At 58.3% G+C, this 22557-nt stretch overlaps 1 protein-coding gene across 2 annotated transcripts in view; it reads right to left on the bottom strand.

Annotated features, from left to right (window-relative positions):
• COL5A1 (collagen type V alpha 1 chain) overlaps positions 1-22044 on the bottom strand; it is a 150446-nt gene extending 128402 nt beyond the window's left edge. For both annotated transcript variants that reach the window (XM_038548863.1, XM_038548864.1), the window contains exon 1: positions 21923-22044. In XM_038548863.1, the coding sequence (XP_038404791.1) occupies positions 21923-22043 (121 nt within the window). In that variant the 5' untranslated portion in view covers position 22044. The remainder of the gene's footprint in view (positions 1-21922) is intronic.
• Positions 22045-22557: the final 513 nt, after the last annotated feature.

The raw sequence follows: 22557 nt of genomic DNA, 5'->3' as shown, positions 1-22557 counted from the left end.
GAGACAACTTTAGAAACAGAAGAAAATTAGCCCTTGGAGATGGTGTCACACCTATTAAATATCACAAAGCAAACAATGTGATAAGTGAAATTAAGAAGAATATTTCCTGTTACAAATTAAAGCCAGTGTCTATCTGGTCAAGCCCTGCATATCCGCTTGAATGCTCCTTACACAGTCCAGAGCGTGGCCACAGATAGATCCTAGTGCGGTTTTGTTGATTCTAGGATTCGGCTCTGAAATTATGTTATTCAATTATATGATCCAAGTAAAAGAATATTGCACTGGGTCACTCTGACCTTTGGAGGAATATGTTACGTTACTTCCCCCAGGACCAGAAGGCATTTTTAAATTACTAGAGCCAAGCAAGTCTTCAGAACACGCTTACTATGACTAAAACCAGCCACATGGACACCAAATGATCACAGAACTGTGCAAAACTACTGAACTCCCCCAAAGGAGGCACCACAAAGTGATGGCAGGACTCAGAACTGGCCTGCACAGCCCTCACCCCTGAGCCTACCACCCCCAGTTCCACTGGACTCCCTGGGCCCATGCCTGGCAGATTGACGAAGTGGAGTTCCAACCTCCACCCCTACCTCACCAGGGGTGGCAAGTGCAGGCTCCACAGATTCCACAACCCTGGGCTCAGTCACTACCTCCAAACACTGGCAAAGTACAAGAGTGGGCAGGTCTACATGAAGCCCACCTTCGCTACTGGGTGGCTCATCAGCAAGAATTCATCTAGGAGACTACCTGAATGAAAGCAGGCCCTTCTCTTCACACCTGGGCCTGTCCCTGCCCAGGCCAGCCCTCTCTCCCACCCATCCACCCATCCATTGGTGGCACCCCCAACACCAGCCCCAGCCCGCCCCCCTCACCGCTGCTCCAGTACACACTCATTCCATGTGACTGCCTGGTGGGGAGGGGACCCTATGGTCAGCAGGACTCAATACCACTGTCTTCTCAGTGGGCCACGGCAGGGACGCAGCAAATGAATGACAACCAGAGAGGAAGGGGGCATAGGGAGAGACAATGAGCATCTATTAATTGTCCATTTGGTCCCAGGAGATTCCCTTATGTCTTCGGACTAAGTGGGAGGAGACAACTAGTGCTCTAAACGTACATGATGCATAAGTATTATTAAGAACCCAGCTCTGGGCAACCCCGGTGGCGCAGCGGTTTAGCACCGCCTGCAGCCCAGGGTGTGATCCTGGAGACCTGGGATTGAGTCCCACGTCAGGCTCCCTGCATGGAGCCTGCTTCTCCTTCTGCCTGTGTCTCTGCCTCTCTCTCTTTGTGTGTCTCTGTGAATAAATAAATAAAATCTTTTAAAAAAAAGAAAAAGAACCCAGCTCTGAGGATACACTGTGGGATAGGAAGTGCTGCTCCACATTCCAGATGAGGAAACCAAAGCCCTACAGGCCCAGGCAGCCCAGCCAGGTCACGAGCTTTACATGACAGAGCTCAGCTGCCCCCCAGGAGCACAGGGGACAATGCCCAGCTCACAGCGGTGGGTACCCCCCCCACCCCCCCCACCCCCCCCACCCCCGCTCCCCACTCTATCACATGGGCCCACCTGGGGTCGGTACCCAGGGTAATGTGGCCCAAGGCACAGGAGCTCCAGCAACAAGTGCCTGCTGCTGGTTGGAATGGCCTCCGCAATAAAAAGGCTTTAAAACATTCCTCTGTTCTGATGCCATGAGTCAGCGTCTAGGAATCCACCCCAAGGAAATAATGAGAGGCAGAAAGGATTTACCAGAAAGATGTTCATCCAGGTGTTATTTAGAACAGCAAGCAACTGGAAACACCCCAAGTCCAACACGAGGGGAGCAGAGAGGTAAAGTCCAGTGCAAGTATACAGTGAATGGTGGGGGCCATGGGGATGTTTACAGCTGGTAATGACACGGGAAGTGTCTGTGACCAGGGCAGGTGCAACCCTGTTTCTACCGGAGCTGAGCCAGGGAAAGGGGAAAGCGTGAGGGCTGTGCCACTGAATACTCATGACCTCCCTCCCCCAAATTCATACAGTGAAATCATCAGCCCCAAAGATAGTGGCTCCAGAGAGCTCCCTCACCCCCTCCACCACATGAGAACACAGTGAAAAGGCACCAGCTCTGAACCGGAAGAAGCGTCCTCCCCTAGCCATGCTGGCTCTTGACCTTGGACTTCTGGGCCTCCGGAACCATGAGAAATAAAACTTTGTGGTTTAGAAGCCACCCAGTCGGTGGTATTTTATTATAGCAGCCCAAACAGACTAAGAACAGAAAAGTGAAAGGCAGTTTTATGTTTCCCAAATTTGCCATAATAAGTATGCTTTACTTTTATAGTTGAGAAAAGCTAACAAAGGTATTTGGGGAATTAGTAGAATTTCTGAATCTATAACCGAATATCCTGAAACATAGACAGTCCACCTCCCCATTCCCTAGACAGAGTTTCTCTGACATTTCACGGTCAGCTGCACAGCTTCCCTTGCTCCCCCACCATCCTTTTCCCACCTCCGCTAAGAGCCCATTCACCTCCCACCTCCCCAGTGAGTCCAGAGCCATGGGCCCCCTTCCTCAGTGAACCCCTGACACATGGGCAGTGGCTCACTGTTATCCTGGCTGCACTGTGCGCCACTGCTGCGGCCCGAAGCATCCAGGCTCTTGATTCAAGCCGGCACACACAGCCAGAGAATCCAGTTGTGCCTGGAACTATACTAAGTAAGCGCTCAGAAGCTAAAGTGAGTCAGCCTCTCCTCACCCTCAAGGAGCCCCAGAGTGAGAGTGGACATCTGCAGGGTCATATCACCCTGACGTGGAAGTGGAATGTGGTGTGGTAGAGAGGGCAGCCCAGTGCCATGATGGAAGGAATGATGGGGGCTGGGGGGTGGGGTAGACTCATGGTCTGGATCCATGGGTGGGTAGACAGATTTGTGGTCTGAATGGATGGGTGGGTGGTTAGGTGGAGGAATGGGATGATGGTTTGGATGGATGACTGAGTGGTGGAATTGGTTGATGGTCTGGATGATGGGTGGGTGGAGGAATGGGTTGATGGTCTGGATGGGTAGGTGGGTGGAGGAATGGGATGACGGTCTGGATGGATGGCTGAGTGGTGGAATTGGTTGATGGTTTGGATGGATGAGTGGACAGATTTGTGGCCTGGATGATGGGTGGGTGAAGAATGGATTAATGGTCTGGATGGGTGGGTGGAGGAATGGGTTGATGGTCTGAATGGATGGGTGGATGGAGGAATGGGTTGATGGTCTGGATGGATGGGTGGATGGAGGAATGGGTTGATGGTCTGAATGGATGGGTGGATGGAGGAATGGGTTGATGGTCTGGTTGGATGAGGGAATGAGTGGGTGGGTTAATGGCATGGATGAGTAGGTGGACAGATGAGTGGGCAGGCACACTGTGTAGGTGAATGTGTAGATGCATGGTGGATAAAGATAGGAATTCACCTTTGCCAACGTAAACTGAACTACAGGCACCAAAGCCTTATCTCTTGCCACTCCTTCCCCTGCCCCTGTGCTCTTGCTATGCTCCAGTCACACCAGCCCCCAAATTCAAAGACCAAGGTCACACAGCATGAAGGGGGTTGCACATTCCATTTCCCTGTACTTGGAATCCTCCAACCTCCAATCCTATTGCCCCAACCACCACTCCTCGTGAGTCCCCACTGACCTTGTAGACCTCAAGCTCAGACAGTCACTCTAGGGAGGTGTCCTTAGGCCCCCACGCTGAACTGCTGGCCCTCCTTTGTGCTCCCTCTTGGGAGAACTAGATTAAACCACGTGAAATGGCTGCTGGGCCATTTTGGCCCATAAAATGCCACTTCCCCATGGTTCAACCAAACAGACCTATAACAGATTCCTGTGACAGTCCAATCCCACCCAGATGTGGGGCTCAAGGGCAGGGAGCCCATGCTCATTTTAGTGTCCAGCATCTGGGGCCATGATTAGCCCACATGCCTGGCACACCCTGCCATTCTCAGATGAGTGAGTGAACACGGGGGTCTCAGCTCTGAGCTCCACCAGGACAGACCAACTCCCCTGTGAGAATACTAGTGGCTGAAGTTTGGGGACCAAGGTGGACCTCCCAGTGGTGATCTTGTAGAAACAAGACATGAAGGGCCCTGGGGAACAAGTGGGGGCATCAGCTTCTCTAGGGCAGAGGACTCTACGTTGTCCTCTGACACCACAAAGCCCCCTCCCTTGGCTCACCAGCTGAGGACCCCCCAAAGCCTCATGTCCAGACTGGCTTTCCAGGGGTGAGCAGAGAATCAGCCAGCAAGTGAGACTCCAAGGACCCTGGTGACTTGAACTGTGGTAAGGGGCAAGCCGAGTGACAGCAGATGGCCCAGCTATTGGACAGTTGGAAAGACCATGCCCTGCCCTGGCAAGGGAGCATGGGGAGATGACACAGTGGGTGACCATCCAGGCAGGACGGTGCTCAAGGGAGGTCAAGGGCCACACCCACCATTGCACTACCACATACGAGCTCAAGCACCATCACATAGAACATTTCCCAGGTCAAAGCTGTCACATCTGTGGTCATCTGTTTTCTTTTTTTCCCACCAACCCCAGCCTGAGGATGCCCAGGACCCAGCCCAGCTCCATCTGCAGGACAGTCTGGGGGCAGGTGCCATTCACAGCATGACTGCTGCCACCTGCGCAGAAGGTAGGATGCACGAGCCTTCGGGCCCCAGGTGGGCATTGCAAGGGGCAAGGCCCCGCCGCCCGCGGTGTGGGGTGCTGGGGGACTGCAGGACCCTCCTGAATCCCAGACCCCGCGCTCAGCCGGGCAGGGCAGGGCAACTCCTCCATGCTTGTGAAATGTGCACTGTCAGCATCTACCTCAGGATTAAAACAGACAATGTCTATGGACTCTGTGAACTTGCTGTGGGACTCCAGGTGAGGTATCACCAGCCTCAGTTTCCCCACCTGCACAAGTAGATTGGGTTGTGGAGGACAATTTCGGCTCTTCTACACTCACATGTTCCTACTGTCAAAAGATCTCTATTACATGCCCTGTCGTCTGTTCAGCCCCTTCCTGAATAGCTCATTTCTTTCCTTCTTTTTTTCCTTTTTTTTTTTAACCACAAACTTTTTCAATTGACCGAGGCATTCCAGCCCAGAGCAGCTGCCTGCCAGCAGGAAAGGCCGAGGCTCGCAGCGCAGCCAGCCCACACGTTCCCGCCCGCCCGCCCGTCAGCAGCACACCTGCCCACCTCGCAGCCACCCAGGCACTCCAAGGAGCCCTCCGCCCAGCTCACAGGACGCCGGCACCCAGCTGCCCGCTCTGGTGCAAAGCACGAGTCCCCACACTCGTGTGTCCGTCCTCATCATCTCTGATAGCTAAGCCCAGACACGTGTTTTCCCTTTTTCACAGAGGTGGATTCACAGCACGGAAGCACTCCTCACCTCGCTTCTCTTCCTTAAAGTACCTGGGAGACCCGTCCCTCTCGGGATGCACAAAACCAAGAGAGCCCTATCCTCTTAGCAGAATTCTCTTAGCTGCAGGATGTTCTTATCCAAACGGCCCCCATGGCGGGACCAGGCCACTTCCACACGATGCTCCCCCGCCATACAGGTGTCCACACACAGGTGTGCACGTACCATTAGGGAAAACGTCAAGACCCAGCGGCATTGCCAGGTCCAGGAGCACATGCATTTTATTTTAATATTCAGGGAGATACTGCCTCTGTCTTTCATAGAAGGGGGACCTTCGAGAACACCCACTTCCCCTCACCGCCTGGAACCAACAGTGCGTGTTGTTCAATGTCTGTTCCTTGCTCATCTGGCCAGGTGGGGTGGGCAGGGGGAGGGATCTCCCTGGGCTTTCACCTGCATTCCTTTTTCCAGGGAGTAAGCATCATCTTGTGCATTTACAAACTATCTGTATTGTGTTTCCTAAGAACTATATGTGTCTTTTGTCCATTTTGCCAGGGGAAGAGGCAGGTTCCTGGCCTTTTCTTATTGATTTACAGGAGTTTTAAGTATTGCAGCACATCAATCCCTTCTCCGTGATCCATGCTCCTATTCCTTTTTTTTTTTTTTTTTTTTTTTTTAACTGATTGGTTGTTTGGGGTTTTCTTTTAGCCTGAGGAAAACTCTTGACTTTTAATGGAGTAAAACTTTTTTCCTTTTACAACTTCTGGGGTTTCTGTTATACCGGGAACGGCATTCCCACCCCCAGCTTGTAACACCCAGTCTCCCACAGTTTCTTCTGGTAGCTCCAGGGTTTCATCTGCAAAGTTCCCATCTTTGCTCCATCTGGAATGCATTTTGGTGCAAGATGAAGGCAGGGTCCAGCTTCCTTCTCCCAGGTGGTGTCTTTTCTACCCCAGCCCATTTCAATGACTAATCCTTTCTTTCCCAGCCAACATGAATGCTGCCTTTATCAAACCCTGAATTCCTACGGGTGCTAAAAACCCACAGAGCCAAGGCTACCCAGCCCCCTTCATGTCCCACAATGGGGGGGGGGGTGTCTCTGTGCTCCCAGACACATCCTCCCTTCCTCCCTCCCTCCCTCCCTCCTACCCAGAGCAGCTGGAGAGCAGCTCAGGTAATATTCAAGCCATGCCTGCTTCACGAACTCGCAGGCACTTATAATATCAAAAATGGAAATGACCCAATGTCTAACCACGGAAGACACTGCCAGTGAATCTGGCTTTTTACAGCAGTCATGACGGAGAACAGAATGCTGTCCTTATAAAGCGAAGGAAGAAAGTCCAGATGAGCTGGGCCGGAACTCCAGGGCCTTCGCCTTCAGGGAGAGAATGCTGGGTGGGGACGAGCCCCCCCCTTCCGTGGAGGTGCCCTAATTTCCAGACCAGCCACCATGTGCTCCCCTCTCTCCCTTACTCTTCCTGCTCACACCCAGCAGAGGTTGAGTTTGGGTGATTTTTATTGTCTTCTGTATACTTTTCTGTGTTTTCCAAAATGACTATAATGAAAACGTATCCGTTTTCATTTAAAAACATACATAGTTAAAGAACAAAAAAGGAGAGGGGGAAGACATTAAGGAGAGGACTCACCCCTCCCCGCACGGCCTGCCAGGGGCTCCCCTCACACCTCCAGGCCCTGCCTCTCCTCTGAGCATCGGCACCGTGTCCCCCAGAAGCCCTGGGCAGCATCAGCATACCCCCAAGTGTCAACACACCCAAGTCCCCACTCAGGCAAACTAGCAGCCTGGCTCCAACATGCCCTCGGAGCCACTGTGCAAACCCAGGAGAGTTCAGGAAGGAGGCAGCAGGGGACACGGAGCCAGATGGGTCAGGGGCCAGCCTGGTCCTGACCTGGCCCATGCCATTAGCGGGGGTCCTCAAGTGACCTCTGATCCCAGTGTCCCCAGCATTCAACAAGCACTGCCCTCCCTCTCCTGGGGTGTCAGGATGGGGCAGCACAAGGGAGGCGAGCCTTGCTTAGACGGAGGCAAGCCAGGAGCCGCCGTGCACTGACCACGGGACCAGGAGCCCAGGACTTCCTCTCCTTCCCCCTGAGGCCAGGCTGTGTGCCCTTCAAGGGGCCCTGCATCAGATTCACTGGGCACAGCAGCGTGCACACAGTGGTGCTCAGCAAATGCTGAACTACATTTTAGGAAGGGGTTGTCTTCAACCACCCCCTTGGCAAAGCTGCACACAATACCTTCGATGCCACAGGAGGCTGCACAGTATCCCCCAAGTTTATTCAGAGAGAGTAGTGCCAGCACCTTTCTGACCGCAGCCTAGCACCACAGGCAGGACACCAGCAGGTGTGCTGCACACACACATGAGGCCCTTCCCTTGCTAGCAGCTCCGGAGTCCAATTACAGACCTGGACACAGACTGTGCGGCCCAGCGGACATGGGATTAACGCCAGATCCAGGGCACCAGGTCTGAGCCAGAGTGTTCTGTGACAGTCATCTCTCTCCCATCCAAATGGGCAGCTGCCACATTGCCCCTCCTTGGAGACCTGTGACGGCGGAGGCCAGGAGCAGGACAGAAAAGGGACGTGAGGGCCCAGGAGCCACAGGACAGGACATGAGGGTGGAGAGTGGCTCCTGGAAGAGCAGCTCGAGGAAGGGGCAGGCGCATCCCTGGGGGGACCCTGGACACACAGCACTGGGTGCTGGCCAGTCTGGGAAAGGCTCCTCCGAGAGGGAGCGGAGCCTACAGCTGGGCCCATCTGGGCGGGACACTGCAGCCCAGAGTTTCCCAAGGCGCTGGGGATCACAGAGGGGAAGAAGGCGCAGCAAGAAGAAGAAGAGAGCAAGCATGAGTCGTCAGAGAAAAATGCGCGAGTCTGGAGCCTGACATGCCCCAGAGATGGGCTGCCCAGACCAGCCACGGGTGTTGGGGCCACTCTGGGGGGGCAGCTCCTCACTGGCTGTTTATACTACTGTAGAAATCACATCAGGAAATATTTTAATAAGTGACTGGAAAAACACCAGACTACCCCTCTTTGGAGGACTTTTGTTTCTTATTTTCTTGCCAAGATATTGACCAGGCTGCAATGTTTATGGAGAAAGGCACATGCCCAGAGCCCAGTGCCTCCGCTGGGGCCTAAATTCAGCCCAGGGAGGGCTAGACCGTGAGAACCAGGGGTGGACGCAGAGGAGCTCGTCCAGGCCCTGCCAAAGGAGCCGTGCCGGGGAGGCGGCTTGGAGCGGGGTGTCCGTGATCCCGGCCTCCCAGGCAGGGTGGGGGAGCAGGAGTCAGTACCCTTAAGGCACCAGGTGACACCCCATCGCTCACTTGGAAGTTCTGCAGAACAGAAGTGGTTCAAGGGAAGAGCCCAGAAGAGAAGTGGTCTGGATAGAGCAAGCAGAGCTCATAGCACTTAAGGAATTCCAAAACAGGGCTGACAGGGTTTCTGGAAGTTATTTACAGGATGGAGATGATTGATCCTGGAATTAAAGGAGCCTGGGGTGAGTAGGTCTGGAGAGGGTCATCTGGAGAGATGGCAGCTAAGGAGCCGAGTGGCAGCTGGGAAATTATCCAGAAGACAAAGTGGGAGGGGGTTGGCAGGAGGAGGTGGCCCAGGGTGCTCAGAGTCATGTTGGAATCTCAGGCCTGCCCCTGGTTAGCTGAGTCACTGGACAAAGCGCCACAGTACTGACCCCCCCCCACCCCGCCCCCGGGGTTGTTGGATGGAGCAAGCAATTCTGAGCGTAAAGCCCCCAGAATGCAGGAGGCATTTGGGGCATCGGCCAGCTCTGTGTTCCCGGGAGCAGAGACACCAGCAGGATGGTGCTCACGCCTGCTCACGTCACACGCGCATGCACACACCCCACCACAAACTGGTCATTTGCTTGGGGATCCTTCAAGAGACCTGGGATGGTCAGACTGCTGCGTGAAGCCTGGTGGCACATCCCTGAGTGCAGACTGACATCAGCGTGGGCGATCCGGTAGGCACTCGGGCCACAGACCCCAACCCAGCAGACTCCTGGACCTGGTCCCTTGCCTGAGCACCCACAGGAGGCGGTCTTCCACACCAGCAGGACCAAATCCCAAATCCTGCGCCTCCTCTCTCCCCCAGCCCCTTCAGGGGTCACCCCGTCCCGAGTCCCTGCCTCTGCCAGCCGGCACAGTACCCTCCTCCCCACCCAGAATAGCCTGGGCCCCTTCATGCCCACCCACCTGCCTTCAGAAATCCAGCTCAGAACACATTGGCCAGCACCCCGAGAGTCTGTGAGGGGCTCTTGGTTCGACCTCACGACTACCTATGACCGCCCCGGGCACTGTGCCAGGCCACGAGGCCCACAGACCCCGCCCGTTTTCTCTGCTCTAAATCCTGCCTCCTGAAACCCATGAGGCTGGCATCCTCAGCTCCACTGTGCACATGGGGAAACTGAGGCACATTAGATCAAGGTCGAACCTGGAGAGCCGCAGCACCAGCCCCGCACACCCCACCTGGGTCTTTGCACGTCTAGCCCAGGCTCTGGCTGAACCACCCCCACACCCAGCCGTGAAGTTTGGGGCCTCTGGACGTGGCCCCGCCACCAAGTCTGCCCAGCACCACACACACACAAGCCCTACTCCCTCGGTTTCAAATAAATGGAGATCCCCTAAATCTTTCCAAGTCACACTGTCTGGCCTGCACAGCAGGGGTGGGTGTGTGACCCAAGCAGCAAAGATTCTGAGGGACTGAACAATCCTCTAGGACTCGCGACCCATTTCAAGAGGAAACCAAGAGGAGAACTCTTCTGCTCCTGGTCCTCGGCAAGTCTGCACACTGCCTCTGGCTTTTCGGATCCATCACAGGCGATGGGCAAAGGGTGGGCTCAGAAATCAGGCCTCGGGGCCCTGGTTCTCTCACAGGGCTTTTATTTTCCTTGACTGCAATGTTGCTGGTTTAAAGATGTGGGTCAGGTCCTAGCCTAGCTTCCCCTGGCCAAGGAGAGGCTGCGGCTGAGCCACCCCAGCTGAGCTCTCGGGACATCAGACCGGCTGCTCAACCCCCATGGGGCCCTTGGAGAGAGGGCACGACTGCTGGGGGTGACCCCACCCTGGTCTTTTACAACGTTTGGCTTACTGGCCCAGATCCCCACAGGTCTCTCTCATTGTGTGTCCACTGATATTAAACAGGCAAGACCTACCTGGCTGTGATCCTTTCTCCCCTTTCCTTCCTACCCGCTAAGATGGAAAAACTGACTCAGACCCAGGCAGCTCACCCCCTCCTACAAACACTCTCTCCTCGGCCAAACACAGAGCCACAGAGCCTGTCTCAGAGGCATGGGGAGGACGCCGTGGGACCCAGGACCCAGGGGAAGGGGCTCAGGAAGGGGGTGCTGCATCCTGAACTCGGACCCGGTACCCCCCACCCCCACCAGGACCTGGGGAGACAGATGACAGGCAGAGAGGTCATCCCCGGTGACCATCAGGCTTCACCAACTCCCACTCCCCACTGCCCTCCCCACCACACATGGGGCCCAAAGCCACCCCCGACTCCTGCCCGCTGTGAGGTCTGCCCTCTGAACTCTGACTCCACACGCAGAGCCTGTTCCCAAGAGGCTGTACAAAATCAGATCTCCATAACGGAGATGCTGTTTCAGAGGGTGCGACTCTGCCACTTACTAGGGCGGGGCTTTCCTGGGCCTCAGTCTTCTGGCCTGTAGAACAGAGGTGAGGCCTTTCACCTTGGGAGGATGTCATCGGCACAAAACAGTGAGAAAGCCCTCAGGAGAAGGCACACAGAAGGAAGACCCTTCGCAAGCAAGCACGCCTCCCTCCTGCTCTTCCTAACTCGATTCACCAGGGGAGGCTGTGGGGTGCTGAGAAGTGCTCCCCGCCCGGCCCAGAGCCTGACTCTCCCCCAGCTGACCTGTAGCCGGCCAGAACAGTGGGCAGGCCCGAGGACCTGTAGGCCATTCAGGCCAAATGGCCTGTCCCCTGTTCCCAGCCCTCTTGGGGGAAGAAGAACCCCCTACCTGTGCCTTCCAGCCCCTGGACAGCAGCCCTCCCCGTGGCCGCAGACCCTGCTCCAGGGCCAGCCTGCTGTGTATAATGGGACAGGCTCTGGAAGGGGAGCTGGGGGCCTGTCCACATGGAGGGCCAAGGGCACTGCAGGGAGGGGAAGGCTGAGCTGATTCAGAGCCGGAAGACCCGACTCAGGCCTGGCCTATACTGCCCCCAGCACGCTCCTCTGCCTGGGCAGATCCTGGTGGCTCAGATGCAGAGGGAAGCCACCAAGTGAGGAACACAGGGAGTGTCCTCACTTTGAAGCAGCTTTCAGTGTATTTCTGGTGAGCAAGGAAGCATTAAGAAGTTGGAAAGCTCCGCAGTTTGTGGCATGCAGGTGAAAACCATGGACTCTGGAGGCTGGGTTCCAGCACTTTCCACTCCGGGTACCATCAGCCTGCACAGGATGGTGGGTGTCCGAATGGCCATCAAACCTACCTGGGATGGAAGGAACCCTGGGACAGACCTGAGAGCCTCAGGCCGTGAATCCCAGGAGGAATCCACAAGGTTCATGCACCGTCCCCCTGATGGTGGAGATCCAAGACCACCGGGTTCCCCTCCCAGCTGCAGGACACTGGGCAACAAAGCCCACCCCAGGGGTCTGGTCCCTCTATATCTCAGCAGCCTTCAGCCCCCAGAACCCCAAAGCCCTCCAGTTCTGAGTTGATGAGTCAGCAAAACAACCCTGAGGCCAGAGGCCAGACCACTGACTCCCAGAATGACCTCCAGTTCCTTCCCCAGGACGCTGGGCATGTCCGCTGCCGGGGTCTTGGCCCCTGCCCCCCCCCCCACCCTAGGCCAAGGAAATGGGCCCGAAGTAGCTCCAGGGTATTCAGTGCAGTAGAAACTTGGACAGCACCCCCCCACCCTGGAGAGTATCATCTGTCCAATGCACTCCGACCCCTCCTGGATGCGCCCCTCCGTCACTAGCTGGGCCCTTTGCACTAGCTGGCCAGCCGCCTCTCAATCCAGCTAAGCCCTGCACCTGCAAGCAGAAGCTGTATTCCCGCTTTTCCCTGACGATTCCTGCCTCCCCAGCTCTGCCAGTAATAACAACTGACACAAAGTAACAATAACGATATGATATTATTGTGACATGCTAACGACTACAGTGACAACTCTGACCATGGATTAACATGACTCCGCCTGCCCTACTGCCCTGAACACAGGATGCAGGACACCCCACTAAGGGCTCGATGTTCACGCACAGGTCACCAGAACTAATCCCTGCCGCCCCCCCCCCCCACCCTCCTGCCTGGTGCTATTGTCTCCGATTTGGAGATAAGCTAACTCGGATCAGAGAGGTCCAGCAAAGCACTGCAGGTCACACAGCCAGGAGTCCCCCACCCTGCTCTCTGGGCCTCGGAAGCCACTCTCCTATTCCCTGGGTGCTGACTCATCTGTGCTTCCCACCCTCATCTCCTGAACCTCCTTTTCGAAAGTCAAAGAAGTGGCAGACTGCAGGAGGGATGGGGGCCGGCCTCCCATGGAGAGGGGCAGCCAGAGGAGGTGCTGCTCCCATCCTCTTTCTTGGGGATCCCCCGCTGAGCCCACTCAAAGCCTCACCTCACAGGAAACTGGACCTGCCCCCCCCCCACCTCTGTTGCTCCCAGTCAACCCCAGAAAGCACCAGGGAACCAGGCCAGGGTCCCAGATCCAGGGAGCCCCAGCCTTCTGCAAAATGTCTGCAGAGCTGCTGCCTCGGGACCAGCCCTTGGGGCTGGGACATCCCTGAGGGGCGGGGGAACCCTGTTCCGGCTGAAGTGACAGTGACCAGGCAGCAGGGCGGGGCCTCTGGCCTCCCTGCAGTCAGGCTGAGCCTCTCCTGGCCACACGCTGTCCTCTGCTCTCAGGCCCCAGCACCCCAACTGCCCGGGGGACACAGAGCCTCACGTGACCAGTGCACCCAGTGTCCTCCTGTCTCAGGAATATCCCACTCAGGGCCTGCAGCAGGTGGAGAGCCCAGAGCCTGCACCATGAACCCAGCCCGTCCTCCTTGGGCCTAAAGAGGACAAGGATGGGTGATGCCTTCTCTCCCTTGGCACCTTACCAAACCCCAAGTGGCTCAGCTCCAAGGCCTGAATGAGCTCCCCCAGTAACTACCAACACAGAGGCCCTACATTCACATCCAGCACTCAATACCCAGCAGTAATAACTGCCAGAACCAGCACCATGACAGTCCTTAGGCAAGTCCTGACTGATTTCCTCCCATCCTTCCAGCAGGCTTCGGAGACAGGCACTGGTTTATGCCCATTTCACAGATGGGGAAACTGTGAGGTTCTCCTCGGTGCTTAGATACCCACGCTGAGCCTGGGCACTGGGCACAGACCATAGGACCAGGCTCCCCGCCCTCCCAGCCCCTAGGGGAGCTAAGAACCAGGACACAGAACTCTTTGCTCATCTCCGTGTCCCTCAGGTGGGGATGCTCATCTTCCCTCCCACACAGACACACCTCAGAGACGAAGTCCTGGGCTGAAACAGCCAGCAGAGTCTCCAGCTAAGTGTGACGCAATGGTCAGTGTCACAGTCGTTGGGGTGGAGAGGAGTGGGTTAGCAGTGGGCACACGCTGGCCCAGCCCATGTGGATTGTGGGAGTTGTGGTGCTACCTTTGAAATTTCCCCTGATCACTGGGGCCACACCAAAGAAAGCAGGGCAGACACAGGGAAGGGGAGCGCCTGCCGCCCCTTCTTCCCTCTTGGCCCATCTCTGCTCCTAAGTGTCCCCACCATCATTTATGCTGAAACCTGCCACTGACCTGTTCCAGGGAAGGAGGATGACCCTGAGGGAGCACCAGTCTGCCCCCAACACTCCCCAGCTCTGGGCTGACTCCAGCTCCTCCCCCAGAGCACGCTCGCTGCACTCATCCACCCAGCGGCGCCCACCCCACACTGGCCCCACCACACCGGGTGCCTAAGGAGGATCCACAGGTTCCAGCGGTCAGTGAAATGGAGCCACTGGCAAGCAGCGCTTTCTGAGATAACAGCCCTTATCTCAACTATAAATCTGAATGACAAAGTACATCCCTGGAAAATGATTCCATTCGGAAATCCTGTTTTGGAACTTCCATCCTAGGAACTGCTAGTCACCCCTGCCCTGGGATGCGAGCATTTTCAGCCTAAGAGGCACAGAAGCCTGGTCCCTTCCTCCACTGCATTACACCAGCTGGGATGCTGCTGCACTCTCCTCAGAAGGACAGCATGTCCCCATGGGGAGCTGCCCCCCCCAGGCCACCTCCTTCACCTCCCTCCCCAGGAGGAAGCTGGAGCTCCCCTCGCACTGCACACCGTCTCCAGAGAACACAGAACAGAGTAAAGCAAGGAAGAAACTGAACAGAGAGGAGGTCACGGTCACTTCTCCCCAAGACCTGGAGGATGGGAGAAGCCCCAATACAGCTTGGCCTTCCTGAGACCAAACTGAGCTTCTGGGTGAGAGGTGGCCCTTCCCTGCTGGCCCTCCCAGCAGTCCAGGGCCCCAGGCGCCCACTGGGTGCACAACCGCCCCGCTGTCCTCCCCAAGAAGGCCTTGACCCTCGGCCTGGCTCGGTGTAGCAGGAACTGAGCAGCTCAGCATCAGAAACAAAGGAGACAGGGAGGCCAAGGCTCCCAGAAGACCCCCCGTGGGCAGGGCAGCCACCCAGAAACAAAGCCCCAAGCATCGAAGTCCCCTCGCCTGGCACACCAGCATCTGTGATGGTCCCGCACCATCCTGAGGGCCCTGGTCACTGGGAGCCAGGGGGCCGTGGGCTGCCTCTGCAGGATGGGACCAGCCCCACCCGCTGCAGGGCCGGAGGGAGGACCACAGGTGCTCCAGGGACCCCCGGGACAGGGCCTCCCTAAAGATGTACAGGAGCCAGGGGGACACACCTGGAAAAGTGCCGTCTGGTCCTCGGAGGGACACCCGCCTCCCCCGCCTCCCTTCTAACTCGCTCTGGGCAGGACAGCAGAGTCTGACAGAGCAGCCTGGCCTCTGATTGGCCAGCGCCATGGCTGGAAGGTGCCTCCCCTCTGATTAGCCTCTGATGAGCGGGTGGCAGCCCTTGCTGGTGAATGTTCCACAAGCACCTCCCACCTTGCCCTCCACTGGACCCAATCACCTGCGCGGGAGTCTGATGCCCCCACCGCACTGGAAGCTCCCGCGGCCTGTAGCACGCTCACCTGCCGCTCAGCCATGCACCTGCCACCCGTGCCCCATGCCCCGCACAGGTCCGAGTCGCGCTGGAGGTCCCCCAACACTTCGGGCATATGCACCACCACTCTAGATCCCTCCAGAAGATTGCTTCCCGCCTCCCAGTGACGTTAAAACGCTCACTCTCTGTCATTGTGAGATCACTGTTTCCAATGCGGGCTCCGAGTTTTACCATGTGAGACCAATTCTGCTGCATGCACACATTCTGATGGCATTTTGTGGCATTGGGTAGAATAGTAAAGAGGTCATCAGGATCCCTATTGGCAAGGCAAACTAGGCCAGATGAGTGCCGCCCCCATAGGATCACAGGTGTGGGAAACAGAAAACAAAGGTACCCCCAGACCATGCACAGAGACACTGCAGCGCCCCCCTGGAGTTCTGTGGCATGAAACTTTGGAGAAACTGGGTCAGACTGTGGTCCCGTTTCCTAGGCCTGAATCACCAAAGAATGGCGACATTTACTTCTAATGTGGGGCTATTACTTAGGTTGGGGAATCTGCCAGAAAACTACTGGGTGAGTCAAAGCTGATGGGATGATGCCTCAGACTGTGTGACCCCCATGACCCACACCACCAGCCACACACACCCACTCACATCCAAGTGTGCATTCATCTGTTCCGTACATGGCTTTCCAGCCACCTGGGGCAGCACAGGCAGCATCTGAGCTGCCAAAGCCCCCACCTGCGCCCACCCCAGCACAAACACATCCAGGGCACCAGTGGTCACTCATGGGCATGTCACAGAGGCAGAAAACTGGAGTCCTTGAGGTGGAATGGGGGCAGATCAGTTCCCATCCCTGCACCCCAATTCCTCCTTGTAAAGTGGGGGTGGCCTGGGAGGAAGGGAAGCTATCTCCACGCCTAGCCTCAACACCACAGAAGTCCTGGCAAGTGGTCTAATAAACTCACCAGGGGACACTTTCTGTATCACCTCTCCTGTTTCTCCCACGAGGGAGGCACTGATGTGACACTGTCCGCAGGAGAGAGGAGTCCCTCACACAGCCAGCCAGTGAGCAGGGCCAGGAACTCGGCCCTGGGCCCCATACCCACTGCCTCGTGCTGCGTCAGGGTCTGGGCAGGACAAATGGTGGTAACTGGGCTCACTCTGTGCTCTGCATACATTATGCATTGAACCCACACAAAGAACCCTGCGGGACTTATGATCATCATTCCTTTCTTCAAGATGGGGAAACTGAGGCACAATGGTGTTAAATGCACCATTGGTAGGAGTGGAGCCAGGGTCTAAATCCAGGCTGTGTGGCTCCAGCCCGGCTGCCCTGAGCATCACCCACACCTGGTCCTCATGCTGTGCCCGCAGCAGAGGCAGGTCTGCCTGTGAGAAGGGCCAAAGCTAGCTCCACCTGCAGATCTCAGGATCCCCACAAGCTGAGCCAGGCCAGAAACCTGAAAAGGAACATTTGGCAGAGTGCAGACAACAGAGGAGTGGCTTCTATGGGGGGAGCCAAAATAAGGGGGGAAAGAGAAACTACAGTATCACATCGCCCTCATGTGAGTAAAAACATTGCATCAAATGATCAGGCCCAGCAGGACCCTACTTGCCCTGCCGCAGGACCCCCAGCCTCATGGGTCCCCAGCAGACCCCCTGGCCACGGTTCATCTCTGTGTCTCCCACTGGTCCATGGTAAGGACAGAAATGTCACCTTACCCCAGGCTCCCCAGACACCCCAGGGACCGGGAAACCCCGTAAACACATGCATACATACACCCACAAACATACACACCGACACATGACATATGGACACGCGGTCCATGCAAATCTGCACATCGTACACGTGCACATACTCGGACACACACACCCAGAAACACATACACGTGTGTCCAGCCCTCCAAGGGGCTCTTGTCAAGCATGTTCACATATGCTGCCTCATGGGACCTATGCAAATGGCCCAGGAGGTGATGTGGAGCAGATGAGAGGACCCAGCCTGGGGATGAGAGCCCTGTGGGAAGGATGGAGAGGTGTGGCTGTCCAAGGACCAAGGACTAGTGCCTAGTGCCTCCTGGGACAGCCACATGTCCCTCTGCTGTGCTGCTCCTGGGATGGCAACAGGGGGTCTGTGGCAACAGCATGCTCCATTCCTTTTGCAAAAACACCATCCAGAAGAGCAGCCACATCATGTCGTTCCTGACTCAGGGGCTCAGTCTACATCAGGTATTCCACACAACCAGCCGGAAAAGACAGGAAAGATGAGGCAGGGTGACTGGCCCAGACCAGCCACCTCGAGTGGGTCTCAGAGGCAAACACACAGTTGGCACAGGCCCCTCCCCAACTAGCCATGCTGCACCTGGGGTTCAGCCACCAGATACCCCCTCCTGCGCCTAACTGCTTGTTCCCTAGCACAGGAGCCCCCCATCCCCAGCCACGGCCTGTCTGCAGAACTCATCCAACTACTCTGGAGCAACAGCCTCACACGCAGGGGCAGAGAGGGTTAAGGAAGCCCCCGGGTCCCCATTCATCCCTTGCAGAGACCCCATGTTTCTCACAGCAGCCACTTCTGCTGGCACAGCCCTCCCACGACAAGCAGAGCTGGGGGCTCCCTGCCAACGGAGCTAATGCGGGGCTTTCCAGCCAAGGAAGCAGCCCCAGAGAACACCAAACAGCACAGCAGAGTTTGGGATGTCCTGCCAAGAAGGAGGGGTGGGTGAGAACCAAGCCAGAGGTGCATGAGGGCACCTGCCAAGGAAGGGGAACAAGAAAACGGAGATCAAGTTTGGCATCACCTCCTCCAGGAAGCTTCCCAGATCTCCCAATGGGGCCCCAGACTATTTAAAGAGATACCTGGCAGAAAAATGAACAGTGAAACAAAGCCCTGTGCCCCTCCCAGAAGACTTAGAGGTCCTGCAGTGAGGAACCCCATCCCCTGCACCTCTGTCCTCCCATAACCCTCCAGGCCAGGCCTCCAGAGTCCAGGCAGGTCCTGAGGGTGAGTGAAAGGGAGAGAAGGAACAGGAGTAGAGACTGCAGTCAATGTGGTCCCTCTCAAAGGCATTCCAGTGAAAAAGGAAGGAGGGGGGAGAGGGGAGGAAAGGGAGGAGGGGTGGAGGGAGAGAGAGAGAAAGGGAGGAGGAGGGAGGGAGGGAGGGAAGGGGTGGGGGGCAGAAGGAAGGAAAGAAGGAAGGAGTGCAGGGAGGGAGAGAGGAAGGGGGAGGAGGGAGGAGGGAAAGAGGAAGGAAGGAGGGAAGGGAGAGAGGGAGGGAGGGAGGAAGAGGAAGGAAAGAGAGAGGAAGGAAGGAAGGAAGGAGGAAAGGGATGGAGAGAGGAAGGAAGAAAAAAGGAAGGAAGGAAGGAAGGAAGGAAGGAAGGAAGGAAGGAAGGAAGGAAGGAAGGAAGGAAGGAAGGAAGGAAGGGGTGGAGGGAGGTGGGCAGGTGGGCGGGAAGGAGGGGCTGAAACACTGTGGCTCACCCTGGGGCCACAGATGGTGGACGCCCCCCACCCCCCCACCCCCAGCCCGCTGCTGGGGCACAGGCCTCCCTGGGGAGTGCTGGTAAATGGAGGTGAAGGGGTATCCGCGCTTCCCCCCTACGTCTGAAATGCCGAGGCGCAGCCTCGCCTGCAGCGGAGAGAAGGGCACTCAAGGCCCAGCACCTGGGGTCCCTTATCCCGCCGACTGGGGTAGGGGTCCCTTGAGATGCTGGGGGCCCAGGGCGGCAGGTGCCAGCGCATCCATCACGAGGGTGCCCGCGAGCCAAGCTCTCGGGGAGGGACCCCGCCTCGCTCCCTAAGTGCAAGCCCAGGGCTCCAGCGTGTGGGTGCCTCCCGGTGTGGGTGACTCATTCTTGACCCTCGGGGCTCAAGCTAGTCTGGCCTCCCGCTGTCCTGGTATTAAGTAGGGGGCGGGGGAGGGCAGGGGAGGGCAGGGGGCATCTGCTCCCCGCCCCCTGGGCTCCACCCGGCGTGTCTGTGATGGGGAGGAGGCGGGGCCAGACGGCCAGAGGGCAGGGGCGGGGCGGGGCGGGCATCAGCTGTGCCGGGCTAAGGGCGGGGCCGCGGGGAGGTCCAGAAATATCTGAAGGGTGGGGTACGGGGCAGGCTGTGGCCGGCACCCCGGCGCAGCCCTGGAGCAGCGTCACAGCGGAAGGCTCTCCTGCCCGCGGCCACTGCTGGGTGGTCACGGCCGGGGGCACCGACCGCAGCCCCCGCCCCTCCAGCCGCTGAAATGTGGACCAGATGGGGGAGAGGGCTCCTGGGGGGCGCGCAGGCCTGGCTCCCGAACTCCTCCCACTGACTGCTCCCTCCTGGGGAGGAGGGGAAGGGGAACGGATGGAAAGGGTGTCTTTCCAGCCAACTTGATTGAGTCAGAGGAAAGTTAACCATTTCAGACCTGTCAAGTCCCACAAAACTTGGACAACTCTTCCCACAAAATTATTGCGAGAAGCCGTCACGTGACCGGAGTCGACCAATGCCCGGCCGAGGAGATGACCTCAATTTCCAAATATTGGGGTCATGTTTCATTTCACATATTCCCCTCCGCCCGTTACAATCTTAACCGGCCCCAAATGCAATCTTACTTTTCATTCCTTCACACACTTGGCCAAGGAGACGGTAGGAAAAAAGGGCCATGTTCAGAGAAAACTCGGAAAACATCTGGCGCGTCCCAAAATGGAGAGAACAGGCTCCCGCCCGCCTCCCTCCCGCATCTGGGGTGCGCAGCCGCCCGCCCTGGCCACGCGCTGCCCTGCCCGGGACTTCAAAACCGCTCCCACCCTGGGAGGTGGGGACCGTCTGGGAACCCGCTCAGAACAGCGGCTGCTTCACACGCTGCGCACTGTCGGACCAAAGCCAAGGGTGCAACCCCTGGACCCCTGTGCCGCGATTCCGCTTCCAAGGAGCCGCCGTGGCCCTCGGGGACGCGGGGATCCAGGCAGGGGCGGGACCACAGGGGCAGAGCCAGCGCAAACCTGGCAAGGGCGCGCTCCCCAGCCAGCACCCAGCCCCAGCTGCGTGGGGTCGAAGCTCCCCGGAAGGGTTCCCTCGTGTGCTCCGGCACATGGGAAAGCCCACCTGAGGAGCAGGAAGGGTCTAAGGCCACCATGGGGCCCCCTGACCACATCCCCCACTGGAATCCAGACCACCTTCCCGGAGACCACGACTGTCCTCCACCTTCAACTGATCCCCAGGGAGAATTGCCAAGTCCGTTAGCTCAGCAAGGGGATAGGGCGCCAGGTTCCCAGAGCTAGGCTAGGCACCCCTTGTCTCCCCCGGCCCCCCTGTTGGCCGCACACCCTGACTCCTGCTCGTCCCCTTTGGCCCACCGCACACTCAGCATGCCAGGAGAAAGGGAGAGAGGATCTTAACTGGCAAGGGGAACATAGAAAGTGACTCTTCCCACAGGGCTTCAAATTACAAAGTGGCGGAGGGAAAGGGGTGGGCGGTGGAGCAGGAGGGCCAGCTGGTCCAGCTGAGCCCACTGCCCCACCCCTGTACCCCCCACTTTCCCTGACCTCACAGCAGCAGCTATGAGCCTTGCCTCCCCACCTGTTAATGGGGACTCAGAGGGTTTTCTGGGGCCTCTGATGTGTGAAGGCCCATCCCACAGGTAACCACCAAGGTGATGCTCAGAATCCACTGTCCCGTCAGAAGGCTGAGCTGGAGGGAGTCGCGAGCGGCCAGCCTCCCCATGGGAGAGGGCGCCTTCCAAGTCAGACCTCTGGCAGGAGGAATGCCCCATCTGGGCACCATCTGAGCCACTCTGCCCGACCTCCACCACCATCTCCTGGCTCTGCTCCACGCCCCCCATCTCTGGAAGGGAAACCCAAGAAAAACTGCCTCCGGAGGGGTTAGGAGGTTTTGGGGTGGGATTAGGAGCAGGGCTCCTGGGTATCCCGAGTATCCCACAGCACTTCGCGGCCAGGATTGCAAGACTCCTAGGAAAGCAGAGACCCAGCCTGGAGGCGGGCAGTGCAAGCCCGGTTTGGGGGGGGGGGGCAGTGCAAGCCCCGAGGGGGGGTGCTCAAGCTCAAGCTTCTGGGATTCCCCTACCAGGGACCACTGTCCCCTGACTCCAGGAGCCCGGCCGGAGTTGACGGGCTGTGACTCTAGGGGGCGACCCTTCCCAGGTTTCAGGAGAGGAAGTTGTGCTGCCCAGCGCGAGTGATGTGGGAGCAGCTCTCTTTCAGGACAAAGTTTGCCGGCCTCGTGGACAGCCCTCCGCGCCCCAACGCCCCGTGGCCGCGGGGTCCCGTGCCGGCGCGTCCCGCTGCCCGGCGCCCAGGACCGGCACCCGGAGGGCGGCCCGCGGCGGCCGGGGATGACAGGCGCCCCCGCGCCCCCGCGCCCCGCGCCCCGCGCCTTACCTGCGCGGCTCGGAGGCGGCGCCCACAGCAGCAGCAGCAGCAGCAGCAGCGGCGGCGAGGACAGCAGCGGGGCGCCCGGGCGCGGCGGGCTGCGCGCTTTCCAGCGGGTGTGGACGTCCATGCCGCGGGGCGCGGGGCGCGGGGCGCGGGGCGCGGGTCGGGGCGCGCGGGGACGCAGGGGCGCGGGGCACGGCCCGGCAGGGAGCGGACTCGGCGGGACCGCGCGCCCTAGGGAGTCATGGGGAGCGGGCGCCGCGCTCTCCCTCGGGCCGAGGCCGGCTGGCGCGCTCGCCCACGGGCGGGGGTCGACTCTGGTCCGCGGGGCGGCCGGGACCCCGCTCGGCTCGCGCCCTCGCCTCCTCGCCTCCTCCGGCTCCTTCTCGCCGCCTCCTGGCCGCCGCCGCCGCCCCGCGACCCGCTCCCCGTGGGCGCTCCGCTCGAGTGAGGTCCTGCGCCAGCCGCGGGGACGGGGAGTGCCGACCTCGCCTCGGGCGCCCTGCGCTTTTCCCCCCGTCCCTCCCCCCCTCCCTCCGGGAAGGCACCCGCCGCGGCTGTCGATCCCCCGCGCGCGCAGCAAATCAGAGCCCGGCGCCGCGCTCGGCCGGGCCGCCCCCGCCTCCCACTGGGCGCCGCGG

The sequence above is a fragment of the Canis lupus genome, chromosome 9, assembly GCF_011100685.1.
Source record: "Canis lupus familiaris isolate Mischka breed German Shepherd chromosome 9, alternate assembly UU_Cfam_GSD_1.0, whole genome shotgun sequence".
Classification (NCBI taxonomy): Eukaryota; Metazoa; Chordata; class Mammalia; order Carnivora; family Canidae; genus Canis; species Canis lupus.
This window is presented reverse-complemented; position numbering and strand designations above follow the sequence as displayed.